General features: G+C 35.1%; 1 protein-coding gene across 2 annotated transcripts in view; it reads right to left on the reverse strand.

Moving 5' to 3' along the window:
* Positions 1 to 7,171: 7,171 nt before the first annotated feature.
* CAAP1 (caspase activity and apoptosis inhibitor 1) overlaps positions 7,172 to 15,517 on the reverse strand; it is a 48,811-nt gene continuing 40,465 nt past the window's right edge. For both annotated transcript variants that reach the window (XM_025432288.3, XM_025432287.3), the window contains exon 6: positions 7,172 to 8,499. In XM_025432288.3, the coding sequence (XP_025288073.1) occupies positions 8,153 to 8,499 (347 nt within the window). In that variant the 3' untranslated portion in view covers positions 7,172 to 8,152. The remainder of the gene's footprint in view (positions 8,500 to 15,517) is intronic.

The raw sequence follows: 15,517 nt of genomic DNA on the forward strand, positions 1-15,517 counted from the left end.
ACCCTGAAATAATGACCAGAGTGGAAGGCAGACACCTAGCCAACTGAGCCACTCAGGCACCCCAGTTACCATTGATTCTAATCAGCTGTCATTCTTGTCTATTCTCTTTCTTTCACCTTTCCACTTGTAATTAAGATTCTACATTAATCTAAACATGGATTTTAGAAAAAAAAATTTACAACTGACAAAAATAAAAACAGATTAAAAAACCAAGTATATCTGCTTAAAAACATATTATTCCTCCTTTATGAAAGTCCAGTAAAATGACAAGAAATTAAAAGCACTAACCTATTCAGATACACAGTAGCAGAGAAGACAGTGATGGGTCAAGAATATTTGGGAAGCTGAAATACAAATAAATGAGTATGACCAATTTAGCCAGTGAAGGTTGCAACCTAAGGGCCAATAGAATGATGAAACTAAGAAGCCACTTGATTCTAAACACAAAAACAAGCTCAGTAACAAAGACCCAAAGACAGAGATCAGTGGATGAAACACAAAAGTTAGTCTCCTTGGGGTGTCCAGGAGTCTGTCAGTTCGGCATCTGACTTGGTTTCTGCCCAGGTCATGATCTCATGGGTCAAGGATTTGAGCTTCGCCATCAGGCTCCACACTCAGTGGGGAATTTGCTTTAAGATTCTCTTCCTCTGGGCAGCCCGGGTGGCTCAGCAGTTTAGTGCTGCCTTTGGCCCAGGGCCTGATCCTGGAGACCTGGGATTGAGTCCCAGGTCGGGCTCCCTGCATGGAGCCTGCTTCTCCCTCTGCCTGTGTCTCTGCCTCTCTCTCTCTGTGGATCTCATGAATAAATAAATAAAATCTTTAAAAAAAAAATTCTCTCCCTCTGCTCCTCCTCCCACTCACATGCTCTGTCTCTAAAATAAGCAAATAAATCTTTAAAAAAAGAAAAGAAAGTTGGTCTCCTCACAAAAGGCAACCATTTGTTCACTAACTTTCCAGAAGATCTGAACAAAGTTGAAGCATGATATTATAAACTCAGGCACACCAAGTGGTTAAGAACAGAGTTAGCCTATAGAAATTGGGGGATTAAGTACAAAGTCTTTTTTTTTTTTTAGATTTTATTTATTTATTCATGAGAAAGAGAGAGAGAGAGAGAGAGAGAGAGGCAGAGACACAGGCAGAGGGAGAAGCAGGCTCCATGCAGGGAGCCTGACGTGGGACTCGATCCCAGGTCTCCAGGATCACACCCTGGGCTGAAGGTGGCACTAAACCGCTGAGCTACCCGGGCTGCCCTAAGTAAGAAGTCTTGAGAGTGAACTGTGGATATCCTTAGTCAACAGAGAAATGTGAATTACACCCATTAAAGAGCCTCATTCATAAACAGAACTTCCCATCAACTTTTTAGGGTCTTACTCTAATATATGAATCAGCCAAATACTACCAAAGATTTAAGGAAATCTATGAAAACGTTAGAGAACAAATGAAAAACATGAACTTGAAGAAAATAGAAGACAAGAGGCAGAAGGAAACTTGAAAACAATCACTAAAATTAACATCCTCAGAGAGGTAAAATGTTACATTTTACCTCCAAGGGCCAGCGGGCAAGGGCCAAGCAAGGCCTGGCCAATTTAGCCAATTTAAGGAAAACAATGAGCTCTTTTTAGATTCAGGTACGTTATTACATAAACAGTGAGAAAACAGTAGTCAAAGGTGCCAAGTCCTCATGGCCCTTGTGTGGGGAGACACAGAAGTAAAAGGGACGAGATGGAAGAGGACTGATGGAACACCCTATTCCTGAAGAGCTAATGCTATGCTGAAGCTAAACAATTTTATAGCACGCAGCTGTGCCCTAAGTGGGGCATGGTAACAAGTCTCAAGTCTCGGATTTCAGGGAGGAGGATGGAAACCAGGGAGGAGAATGGGAAAACTGCTTAAGGACATCCTCCTGCAAGACAGGGAGCCTTCCTGTCTTTCAGAAAGGCAAATAAAATGTTTGGTTTTTTTTTTTAAGATATTATTTATTTATTCATGAGAGAGAGAGAGAGGCAGAGACACAGGCAGAGGGAGAAGCAGGCTCCATGCAGGGAGCCCGACATGGGACTCGATCCCAGGTCTCCAGGATCACACCCTAGGCTAAAGGCAGGTGCTAAACTGCTGAGCCACTCGGGCTGCCCAAATAAAATGTTCTTGTGAGACTCTTCACAAGACTACCTGTCTGGCCATGTTCCTAGGAGGCTTGCAGGTTGTTACACCAAGACATAGGCTGGTCAAAGGTTTGAGCTCTGCTTGTAGGATACATACAGGGTCACCTGGACACAAGGGTGGAGCCACTGCCCTACAGACACAAGAGCAGAATGCTAGTTTTAAAATGGAATATTTAGGGATGCCTGGGTGGCTCAGCAGTTGAGCATCTGTCTTCAGCTCAGGGCATGATCCGGGCGGGGTTCCAGGATCGAGTCCTGCATCAGGCTCTTTGTGGGGAGCCTGCTTCTCCCTCTTCCTGTCTCTGCCTCTTTCTCTAGGTCTCTCATAAATAAATAAATAAATAAATAAATAAATAAATAAATAAATAAATAAATAAATAAAAATATCTTTAAATAAAGGGGAATACTCAGAGAATAAAAAACAGGATCTTTGAGATAAAATATGATAGAATCTTTTAAAAAAATAAGTGGAGAAACTGGAAGAGAATACTGAGAAAATATATGAGAAAGTAGAAGAAAAAGATGAAAAACACAAAAGAAATAAAAAATGAAATAATCAGGCTAGGTACCAGTATCTTAATAAAAGGAGTTCCAAAAATAGAGATTAGAAAAAAATATAGGGAAAGAAGTTATCCAAGAAGTGATATCTAAATATTTCCCAGAACCGAATGACATTGAATTTCCCCATTACAAAAGTTCACCAGTGATTGACTCAAATAGATGAAAAAGAATCCATTCTCTGACACAGCATCAAGAAATTTCAGAATACTGGGAACAGGAATCCTGAAGCTTCTGAAAAGAAATAAACAGAGGAGAGTATGAAGAATCAAAAAGACAAATGACTTCTCAACAGCTTCAGTGGAAGCTGGAAGGGAGGAGTAATGCTGTAAAGTTCGGGACAATGATTCCAGGCCTAGACATCAACATACGTAATCTTCCAGTTGAGCGAATGGATAGAACTGAGCCATGCAGAGTTATACCAATGAATCAAAACAATTTATTGTTCATGTATTCTTTCACAGGAAGCTGTTGGAAGAGGTACACCACCAAAATGAGGGAATAAACTCATTTAAGACAGAAGATTCAGGAAACTGGAATACTCAACATGAGAGAGGTGAAGAGCAACAAACCCAGATTATTATAGCAGAGATTTCCAGGAGACAATGTCTTTAGAGGGGAAAAAAAATTTAGATTACATGATGTCTTTGAACCCACTAAGAGACTTCTATTCCTGGAGGACAGTTAGGGTCTAAGTTAATGTGTGCTACACAGAACACTGAGCAAATGAAACAGTAAAGCAATTACATTATTAACTCCAAAAAACTTAAAACAGGAATTGGACACCCCCCAAAAAAATGTAATTACAGATACCACACAACCCAGTTGTGAATAGTATTTACATAGTCAAAATAGTATAAATATTGAATGTTATCCAAAAGTGTGATGTGATTGCACTGTACTGGGATGATGGAGAAGGAAGCTATGTGTTTAGGGAAGAGGCAAAAGGAATACATCTTCATCTTCATCTCCAAGATAGATCAATAAAGCCTAAAAGTGAAATATCAAGAAATAGCCTAATAATCATGTTACTTAGAATCATGTTATAGAGATAAGTCATATTACAGAGATAAATAGAAAAATCACTAAAAGATTTGAAAGTGGTTATCTCTTTAGCAAGAGCAGGTATAAAAAGAATAGGGGGGATCCCTGGGTGGCGCAGCGGTTTGGCGCCTGCCTTTGGCCCAGGGCGCGATCCTGGAGACCCGGGATCGAATCCCACGTCGGGCTCCCAGTGCATGGAGCCTGCTTCTCCCTCTGCCTGTGTCTCTGCCTCTCTCTCTCTCTCTCTCTCTGTGACTATCATAAATAAATAAAAATTAAAAAAAAAAAAAAAGAATAGGGAAAGAGATGCCTGGGTGGCTCAGCCATTGAACACCTGCCTTTGGCTCAGGGCCTGATCCTGGATTCCTGGGATCAAGTCCCACATCGGACTCCTTGCAAGAAGCCTGCTTCTCCTCTCTCTGCCTGTGTCTCTGCCTCTCTTTTTGTGTCTCTCATGAATACATAAAATCTTTAAAAAATAAAAGGAACAGAGGAGAGTTCTGTTTTTCATTTTAAGTCTTGGGGGAAAAACTTTATTAACTTAAAATTATTTACTTATTATCATGAAATTAAATAAAACAATAAATGAAAGATAAGTTACATTTATGGGCTAATGCAAATAATTCTATACAGTATACTTACCAAATGATCCTGACAATAAAGACTCTAACAGGCAAAACTCAAAAACTGGATTGTAGTTCATATCCAGCAACACTGGAGTACAAAAAAATGATTAAACAGACTACTTCATTTTTGAATCAGGGGAAAGGGGAAGGGGAAGAGGTAAGAAATAAGCTTACCAAATTGTATAGTATTCCATAGTAAAATCACAGAGTATTATAGTAGAAAGAAATCTTCTATATTGGCTAACAATTTATTTCCCTCATTTTACAGTTACTTGTCCAGGGTTACACAGATGGTTTGTGCAGAATCAGACCCTCTGCTCTTTTTTTTTTTTTTTATTTAAATTTATTTATTTATGATAGTAACAGAGGGAGAGAGAGAGGCAGAGACACAGGCAGAGAGAAGCAGGCCCCATGCACCGAGAGCCCGACGTGGGATTCGATCCCGGGTCTCCAGGATCGCGCCCTGGGCCAAAGGCAGGCGCCAAACCGCTGCGCCACCCAGGGATCCCAAAGGATAATCTTTCAACAGACCCTCTGCTCTTAACTCTCACATGCTTTTCATTTCATCACAATGCATTTTTAAATAATGATTATGAAATAAATATATTTGCGTTCCTAGTGACATATTCATTAGTACTTTTTTTGTTTTAAAAACGGAGTCTACTTGAAAGAAAATATATAGAGAGAGGTGATTGTAGATCCAACAAAGGTATCACATAGCCAGGCTACATATGTCATTATGCCTTGTTTCATTGACTGGAAATGTTCAAGAAAGGCATTTGATAGGGAGAAGAGTAACATTAGAACAAGCAAATAGGGGCACTGGGTGGCTCAGTGGTTGAGCATCTGCCTTTGGCTCGGGGCGTGATCCCCAGGTCCTGGGATTGAGTCCCACATCAGGCTCCCCCAGGGAGCCTACTTCTCCCTCTATGTCTCTGCCTCTCTCTGTGTCCCTCATGAATAAATAAATAAAATCTTAAAAAAAAAAAATAACTTGCCCCTCACCACACACACACAAAAAAGTAAAAACCTAAGTTTTAAGTTAAAGCACATTGGTGTTTTACTTAAGCATTAAACAAGTACAATAAAGGAAAAATATCTGTAACTGAACTCTTTTCCTACTTCTCATAGGATGGAATGGAAGGAACTGAGAATTTTTGAAATTTTTAGGCTGTCAACTTTATTTGGCCCAAGCTGTAGGTTCATTCCTTCTTTACGTACCTTGAAATGTGTATTTTCCTGCAATTTGTATTACTGTTCAAATGATTCAGAACACCCTTACTCAAATAGCTAGTCATGCTCTAGAATCTATAATTTGCTGAAAGTGGGTTTTGGCAACAATTTCATAAGGAAAAAATACAGTGCCTGATAGTTTAAAAGAACTGATTCAACAAAAGGATTAGGGGAGGGGTTCAGTAGATTTTTGATAAATAGTACGTTACACTGGCTACTTGGTGTAATAGGTTTTTAAGATATATCTGAGTGTGTGAATTAGCAGGAATATCAAAAAGTGGCCCAAAGCTAATGCAGAGGACCCATTATTATCAGTTACTACCTATCATTCAAGTTTGGGTCAAGTTCCTCATCAAATATCAGGAGGAACTTCAATTTGGATAAAAAATAAGGCTGTCAAAATATTTTTTGCTCTTCTAATTTACTAATTACACATTACATAAAAATTCTCCTTACCTTGGCAAAAGGGAGGAGCATAAAAAGTAGTAGCACCAAATCGTCATTATTACTCAGTCTATTCTGTGCTAAAATCTATACTATAACATTCCTGAGTTTGAGATTCTGAATAAGACTAAACACCTCAGAGGTATCTAACAAACACCTGTAAGCTGTTGATTTAAATGGCATTAGATCAATATATAGTATTTTCCTATTAGGCTTTCCTAAAATATACATATTCCTATTCTCTAAAGCTATTCATTTTTCAAAAAGCTCTTGTGTCTTTCAATATTGGAAAAAAAAAAAAGAGTAAAAGGAAGAGCTGATTTTCCAAGATAGGAAACTAAGTGGCTTCTAATTTGTTCAGCTCATTCTACGTCACACATACTACTCTAGTCAAATGGCCTCTAGACCATTCTGCAACTGAACAGAGCAGACACAATGCTTCATGAAAGTGGTAACTGGGCAGCTACAAAGCACTCAGATCCTTGTTTACTACTGTATATTTAATCACACAAATATCACCCACTGCATTTTATAATTAGTAAGCAGCAATAGTTTGTTCCATACTACTTTGTTATTATTTTAACTTTTGGTTGGAATAAAAAATTATTTTGCCATAATCAATGCTTTTTCATCCTGAAGCAGTAACTATGAGAATTCACTATTCAAATCATACCTGCATTTATCAGCCTAAGAGAAGTACTTCAAATGATATAGGCCTGTGCTACATTAGGAAGGTTCCAGGGGAAAAAAAAAAAAAAAGATAGGATTATTTAAAAGCAGGTTCAGAAACAAAAAAATAAATTTGTAACTTTGCAACTCTAATGTTTCATAAGTACTTTCTACTTCCACATGAAACTCTAAAAGTTATATACAATTAAGCCAGCTAATAAAACACAATCCTAGCAAGTTTCATGTATGAGGAAAATTTTCATACATTAGTAGAGCATGGTTTACAAATAAAATATACTATATTTGTTAGCAAGTATAAAAATGGTGGTTTCAGATTTATATTTTAGGAAAAAAATTACTTTATTTTAAGAGTCTCTACCTAAATTTATTTCAGTATCAAACAACTACAATTAGTGATGGGGCAAAAATCATCCATTACTGTGCAAGATGTTAATTTATTTACAAAAACTATACAAAATTAGATTAATTATAACATTGACTTATCAAAGCTTCCTGAAATTAATTTTGCTTTTGGAAATGTATCAAAAGTCTTCAGATCCAGAATGATAGTCTTTATTATTTTTAATTCATGGAATTATAGCACATCAGATCTTCAAGCAAAACATGAAATAAAAGCCTGTACAATAAAGTATTATTTTCCTGATAGCTTGGAATGTAAATTAAAATATGTTCCCTTTTTACTGAAGAAAAGAACTTGAACGAAGTGTCCAATAATATCAAATACCTATTAGAATGGCTTGTCTGCTAGAATTAAAATAGGGCGATTACTTCTACATTTTTAAAAATGGCCTTAAATTAAGTCCTTTTTTTCCTTTATAAAAAAACGTTTTTCTCAGCCATTTCAGACCTAAGTCTTACCACAAAAAATGTTATCAGTTTTTACTAGTAAATCCACACCCACAGAAGGGGTCCTTAAGACAGACTTATTTTAGAAGTGAATATAAGCATGACTAAATTTCTTAAATTGTTAACAAATCTAGGAGCAATAATTTAATATTCTACCACAAAATATAGGTAGCCTTAGGAGCAACATGCTTGGTCAATCTTTCTTAAGCTTTTAGGCTGGATGCCAAAACATTTAAAAATGAAGGAAAAAAATTACAGTGACTCTTTGCTAATGGCTTTTCAGATATTAATTAGCAGATATAGCTAAATGCTCAACTAACAAAGTATCCAGGTTATCCAATGATATTTGCCATGTTCATAAAGCAGTAACATATATATATAAAAGTAACAACAACCAAAAAAACCACAGGTATTTTAGGGTTAAGATGAGTTTATCTAATAAGGATTACATGAGAAATATCACATGAGACCCAAAATAAACTTCATATACAAAATTATATGATGTGACTTTGCTCAAACACACCTAGAATTCAGATTCAAGTCAAATAACTAGGCTGGCTTTTTTATATCACCAGCTTTCATTAGGGCTTTAATAGCTCTTGCCCTCATCTCAAGTTCTAGCAGCTCCAGCTGTTGTGCGGAAGGCTGAACATCTTCTGGTGGAGGAACAGTCAGGGTGGCTGCTTTGGGTTCCTTTGGGCTAGACTCTGCCAGTCCCAGAATCTCATTCACACTTTTCTCAATGTCTTTCTCCAGGTCATCTATCTGACCAGCTTCACTTTGGACTGTATTTTCTGGGACCTCAGGAGCAGCAGCTTCTTCGTTGCATGGGCCTTCTATGTCGCTGTCATAAGCATCTGCATTTATACTGAGTACATCACTATCTTCCCCTTTGCCTGTAACAAACAAAAAAGGGGAAAGAACCATGTAACCTAAATGCCCTGGTCAAAATTTCCTTTCTATTTGTGATTAAAAGGCTACTTTGATCCCACCTCCCACCATGGAGTCCCAAACACATTCCATAATCTCTATCCCATCCTCTTTTCCCCTGACTCCTCAACTCTGAAAACAGATATAATTTAATATAAATTTTAATGTATTTTTCATTCCAATTTAGTAGAACATGGAAGCACTGGAAGATTTATACCACCATATGGAGTTCCATGATCTCTTTTCCTAATTATATTTATTATTATTTTTCCCAACACTTTATACCACAGGGAAGCTTCTACAATACAAAATGAAAGCTGATGTTAGAACCCCTGAGTAAAGCACTGCTTATTAATGAAAAAGTAAAATTCCATTCTAGGAGTTGTTTAAAATACTTTGCTTTTAATAAACTACAAAAAAGGAAAAAATATCATTGGCAAGCTGGACACCATGTGCACTGCAATTATCCTAAATCTTTTCATATGCTTTTTCAAACACTTTGTTCTAAATCAATAAATTAAAGGAGAATGCCTAAGGCCATTTTCTAAGATGAAATAAGTTTTCATCAAGAGGATTTTAATTAATAAAGTTAGTACACTATAATTTTTAAAAATGCATTTGTTATAAAACTTCTATAACTGATGCTAAAACCTTGAATCTAGACATAAATTTACAGCCCTCAATTACCCTGGCTTTGGACATTAAGTCCAGCTGTCATTTAAACTTTGAGCGCTCATTTATATCTCCAATTTATTTATCTTTTAAATCTCTAACATGTTTTAAGTCATGATCCCCCAAATGTTAGCTTTGCTAGTCTTATACAAGAAAAAACTTACTGACATATGGAAAATTCTCATCATACAATGTTTAGGGAAGGTAATAAACAATTCTACTCCACTGGTTTTGTAATAACAATTTACTGACCCTGACTGATCCTCCTACATCCTAATAATTAAAAAACTACTCCCTATATCATAATTAATATGGAAAAATGAATCAATAAATTATATTTGTGCCTACAAAGAGAACTTGTAAAAAAAAAAAAGTTGCAATTTTAATTATTTGATGCCAAAGAAGATTTTACATATCTCCCCCAAAGCGACAAATATCTCCAAATAGCCTTAAAAAAAAAAAAAAAGGAATATAGCCCTTTGCATAAAGGAATAATGCTTTATAGAAGTATTGGCAATTTGAGACAAAAACAAATTAAGAAGTGAAGAGCTAAGTTGTTCAGTCTCAAAAAGTTCATTTTCATGCTTAGCAGTCTTTAATCTAAAATTCTAAATCTGTAGTCTCTGATCCTAGGGGAAATCTGTAGTCTGTTCAAAAGATTTTAAAACATAACTTTTTGAAAAACAGTGACTTGTTTTTCAAACTAGGAGTCACTGCCTGATAATGAATTAAGAGCAGAAGAATATAATGGTGGGTGGGGAGGAAGGAGGTCTGAAAGTTGGAATACCTGAGTTCTAAATCTTACTTTGCTATTAAGTAGGTGATTTTGGGCAAATCACTTACCATCCCAACTTTCTCTGCTATAAAAGTTAAGGCAAATTGTCCTAGGACATCTCTAAAATACAAGCCTAGTAATACAGTAAGTCTATATAAAATGGCAGTACTTTATTTTCCTTTTCTCCCAAGATATGGTTACCACTTACCTTTCACTTAAAACATTTATCACTTGGATAATAATCCAAAAGAATTTCCTATTGACAGTAGTAGCCAGTGAAAGGTAAGTAACATGTCAATAAATTATGCTCTACTTAATTTTTTTTCACCCAACATTTTTTTTTAATATTTTATTTTAAGCAATTTCTATGCCCAACATGGGGTTCAAACTCACAACTCTGAGATCAAGAGTCATATGCTCTACTGAGCCAGCCAGGCACCTCCCACCTTCTTGACAATAGATATTCTAGAAAAAAGAAGTACATTTACAATGTCCAGACAATATAACTGAAGCTCACTTATTATCTTGGGTCCAGGGTTCAATGTGTAATGATATAATTATGGAATCCCTTATATGCTAAATCACAAATTTTGAAGTAGCTGTACTTTTATGAAATTAATTTGCTTTGAATTTATCTGTAGGTACATAAATAACAGCAAATCTTAGAGGTATTTTCATTAAGGGGAGAATCCACATTAGTCCATCCTTTAGACACACATGGCAAATCTTCTAGCTAAATATCACTGTCAGATATCAGTCTATATTTCTTACCAAAAGACTATAAGAATATATGAGTGTGTATAAATATTTTTTAATGGGATGTATATTATGTTCATCTTATTTTTGCGTGTTTTTCCAAATACTTCAAACGGCTAAGAACCACTGAGCTATGTACACTCTCAACTAATTCAGGTAATTTTTTAAGCCTCTTTATATAAGCTTAAGAAGCAACCACAGCTAAAGAGGTCTGCTCTGAGTTTATAATAATAAAATCCTTATTTTATAAAGTTACTGGCACTAGAGATTCAGGATCAAAATGTTTATATACACTCTCCATGGTTTTTTTTTTCATTTATATATTCTATGGGTTTCAAAGTTATTAGTGGGCAGAAGGTAGGCTTTACTTTATTTCTTTAGTTTAAACAGCTATGCATATCCTATAACTGAAGAAATGGTGCTCCATAAATTTGGTGTTCTGTTTACATTTAAAATTATTCAAAGTTGGGGTGCTTGGTTGGCTCTGTCAGTAGAGCACACAACCCTTATCTCGGAGTTGTAAATTCGAGCCCCATGTTGGATGTAGAGATTACTTAAAAATAAGCTCTTAGGGACACCTGGGTGGTTTAGTGGTTGAGCGTCTGCCTTCAGCTCAGGGCATGATCCTGGGGTCCCGGGATCAAGTCCCACATCGGGCTCCCTGCATGGATCCTGCTTCTTCCTCTGCCTGTGTCCCTGCCTCTCTCTGTGTCTCTCATAAATAAATAAAACATTAATTAATAAACAAACTCTGAAAAAAAATTATTTTTTTCCTTTATGGATTCTCTGTAACACAGTACCAGTGAATGCATTCACAGATTCCATTTGCCTATGATACCTGCACATAGATGCCAAAGCTTTGTACAATTTGTATCTGAAGTAACTTAGCATAAGCACTTCATTTCACAATGTGAAAACAAGTCAAGTGACTTGTACAATGTAACAGGACAAATTATTTGAAATGTGATCTAGGATCATACTTCAAGTCTTTTCACTATTCCTTAATTTTCATCATTTTATTGACTTGTTTTTTTAAAGCATCATTGGCAAATACATGACTACACTTCCAAAGATAATTTATTTACCTCATCCTTAGTATTAGGAATTATAAAATTTTTTCTTATCAATTATAATCTTCAAGGTAGAAGAGGTAAAACTTGTACATTCTTTTAGAAAGAATATCAAAATGCCTCATTCAAAATCCTTAAAATATCAGTCTTGTCATATTCTGTCCTTCCATACCCCCATTCTGCATGCATGTATGCATGTGTGTGCACATGTGTCTTAGGTTTGTTTTTTGTTAAAATTAAAACTTTAAGGGTATGTGTGTGCGCATTATCTTAGGTTTGCTATTTGTTAAAAATAAAAGTTTTAAATACCCAATTGGAAGTACACAAATGTACAAGAATTATTAATCACAAAGATTTTGAGGGATAAAATTTTAAAAGAATTTTTAAGTTATGCTAGCATATTTAAACCTCAATAGAGCCTACATTCTACTTGCTAATAATTCAACTTAGAATAGTTTTAATGCATAAAATGGAAGCATATCTAATGAGTCACTGCATGCTTGTGAAACTTAATAGTAAATTATTAAATTAATCTAGGAGACAAACCCTAGAACATGGAATAATTAAATATCTGTCTGAATTCCTCTGGAAGATGGCAAATTGAGCACACCTATCTAATTCCCTTCCCTACCAAGAACCCACTGAGTGACAGAAGACAGATACTTAAAAATACAATAATAGCATAAAAACTGTAAAATAATTGAGGATAAAACTAACAACAGTCCCACCTAAGTAAAACACAAAATGGAGAATCCATAAAGGGGGAAAAAAATTCAACAAATTTACCTAAATAAATAGTAAGACCTCGGGGGTGGAGGGCAAAATCAAAGGTACTCTACAAGAAAATATTAATGAAATACATTTTTTCATGGCAAATATAAGAATACAATGTCTAGGTATCATTAAGAAACAACTAAAGACATGGGCAAAGGGTAGAAAAAAGTCAAGCATTTCACAAAATATGAAATACAAACCATCAGAAAATATATTTAAAAATGCTCAATGTAATTTCTAATCAAGAAATGCAAATTAAAAGAACAAGATATTATTAATTCATTAGTAAAAAGAGGAATTTTATACATCTGGAAAAATTTAATAAATTCATAAGATGGAAAAATGATCAAGACATGATTAAGTCAACAAAGTAAGCTAATGAGTGATAATCATATTTATGTTAAAAATAACATGTAAATTATTAATAGAGATTACTTCTAGGGAGGGAAGTTAAAGTTGTAGGGGAAGAGAAGAAAATGAATTTTTCAATTTTGCTCTATGAACATATGTATTTCTTCAACCATTTCCAAGAATATAACCTTGTGAAAAGTTAAAAAAGAAGAAATGAAACCATAATACTAGATAACAAAAAAGGATATCATCTAAAAAGACATTTTGCAAGAGTTTTACAAAATGTAAGCAGGCAGGATAAAATTAAAAGAAAAAATAAAAGCAAAGCAAAACCATAGCCAAAGACATCACAGATAAGTATAATTCTTAGTCTTAGAACCAAGGAAGAGTTGGCTGTGAAACACACAATAAGATAATTAAATTAAATTGATTCAGAATGGTTGGGCCAACTGAACCCTTCCTTCTTTCCCTCCCTCTCCATGCCATAGGCTCAAGTACTCTACTGGGAGGCCACTTCATCCACTTAAATTAAAGAGCTCTCCTAGAAAAACATATCTAAACAGTTACTGATGAAACCCAAACCAGCTTCCAGAAAAAAACCAGCTACAATAAATGAAGAACCAAGACAAACAAAGGATGAATAAAGAAAATTTAGGGACCAAAGATAATAATCCAATGGGGGAGAAGGAAGGGTGGAGGAGTCTATTTAATATTTATAGAGAGACAGAAGTGGACCCTACAGCCATAAAGTAAGTACAGGGTGTAGTGAAAGAAGACCTGAGAATAAGAAATGTTAGAATTTAAAATATAGTTATCAAAAGCAAACATTCAGTGGTTGCTGGAAGACACTGGAAAAAATGGGGGGGAGGATGCTCTAAACATAGAAAAGAAATAAAAATATGTTTAAAATATGCTATAAAAGAGATGAAGATGAATGACCTATGAGTCCAAAAACCTAATATAATTAATTTAGCAAACATTACTGAGCACCTACTATGTAGAAGACACTGTTTTAAAAGTTAAGGAAACATCAGTGAATTAAAAAAAAAAAAAAGTCTCTGCATTATATTTAAGTCATGGGAAACTCTATAAAGTCGTATCAGGTTTTATAAAGAAAAATAAAGCCAAGATAAGAAGACAGTAGTAGGATGCTTTCAGAGAGTGATCAATGTGATTTGGTAAGGTAATATTTGAGCAGAGAATTGACTAAAGTGATAAAGTCAAAAGACAAAAAAAGAGACAGTGGAGAGGGAAAATAAAGAAATATGAGAAAAAAAAGTGATCTGAGGTGAAGAAGTTCTTCACACTGAAAAGGCTTGCCAACTGCAGTGTATCATATCTAAGATACATCCTGTAAAAAATCAGAACTCAAGGGTAAAAAGAAATTACTAAAAATCCCCAGAGGAAAAAGCTAGATTACCAACAACAGCTAGACTCAAGAAATCAAGAGCTTTCCTATCAGCCACTGTGGACAAGATATCACAATGGCTATGAACATGATCACAAAAAGAGAAGTTGTGGTATATTATGTGCCTCAAGGACACGACATTGCTTCTAAAATATTGTCAAAAAATTGAACATGAATCTGATCAAGCCTCTATATCTAACTACCAATTTAAAGAAAAATAATATTAAGTAACACAATGGGATGCAATCAGCAAAATTTAAACTGAGCAACTCTGACAACCTGGTTTCTTCAAGAAATAAACTGCACAGAGAGGGAGGTAAAGGAGGGTGGGATGGGAAGGACAAGCATACACATTAAAAAGAAACTCAGTATCAACCAATTATAATGTAGGGAACTTATCTGGATCTCCATTCATACGAATATAGTTTACAAAATATTCTAAGACGGGGTGCCTGGGTGGCTCAGTAAGTTAAGCATTTGACTCTTGATTTCAGCTCAGGTCATGATCTCAGAGTCCTGAGGTGGATGAAGACCCATGTCAAGCTACATGCTAGGCATGGAGCCTACATGGGATCCTCTCCCTCTGTCCCTCCCCCCGCCCATCCCTCTCTCTCTTAAAAAAAAAAAAAAAAAAAAAAGTTAAAAAAAAAATATATAAAAAGATACCCAAAGAAATTTGAGCCTGGATACCTAAGGATTAAAAATATTAAAAAAAAAATTAAAAAAAAAATTAATAAATAAATAAAAATATTCTGTAACCTTTAATGATGGATTTCAACAATAATTAGTAGCTACTAAAGTAGGTGGTAGGGTGGCAACTTATACCAATCAATTTTAATATCACAATACTAACCAATGAATAGTAGGTTAAATGTGAAAACTCTGAATATCTAATATTAAGAAATGTTAACTTTTTAAGGCATTATGATCATGCTTAAAAAGAGATCTCTAATCTTTGAGATACAAACACTGAGATATTTACAAACCAACTGAAAAGATGTTTAGAATATGCTTTAAAATAATCTAGCAATATGAAGCAGGCAGTGGTATGGATGAAAAAATTAGTCACAGGTGGATAACTGAAGTAGGAGAGAGTACATGGAAGTTAATGCTATTTTTTTCTTATTTTTGCTTAAAAATTTCCAAGATAAAAAGTTCTTTTTTAAGTTGATTGTTAT

The sequence above is a fragment of the Canis lupus genome, chromosome 11 (genome assembly GCF_003254725.2).
Source record: "Canis lupus dingo isolate Sandy chromosome 11, ASM325472v2, whole genome shotgun sequence".
In the NCBI taxonomy this organism is placed as follows: domain Eukaryota; kingdom Metazoa; phylum Chordata; class Mammalia; order Carnivora; family Canidae; genus Canis; species Canis lupus.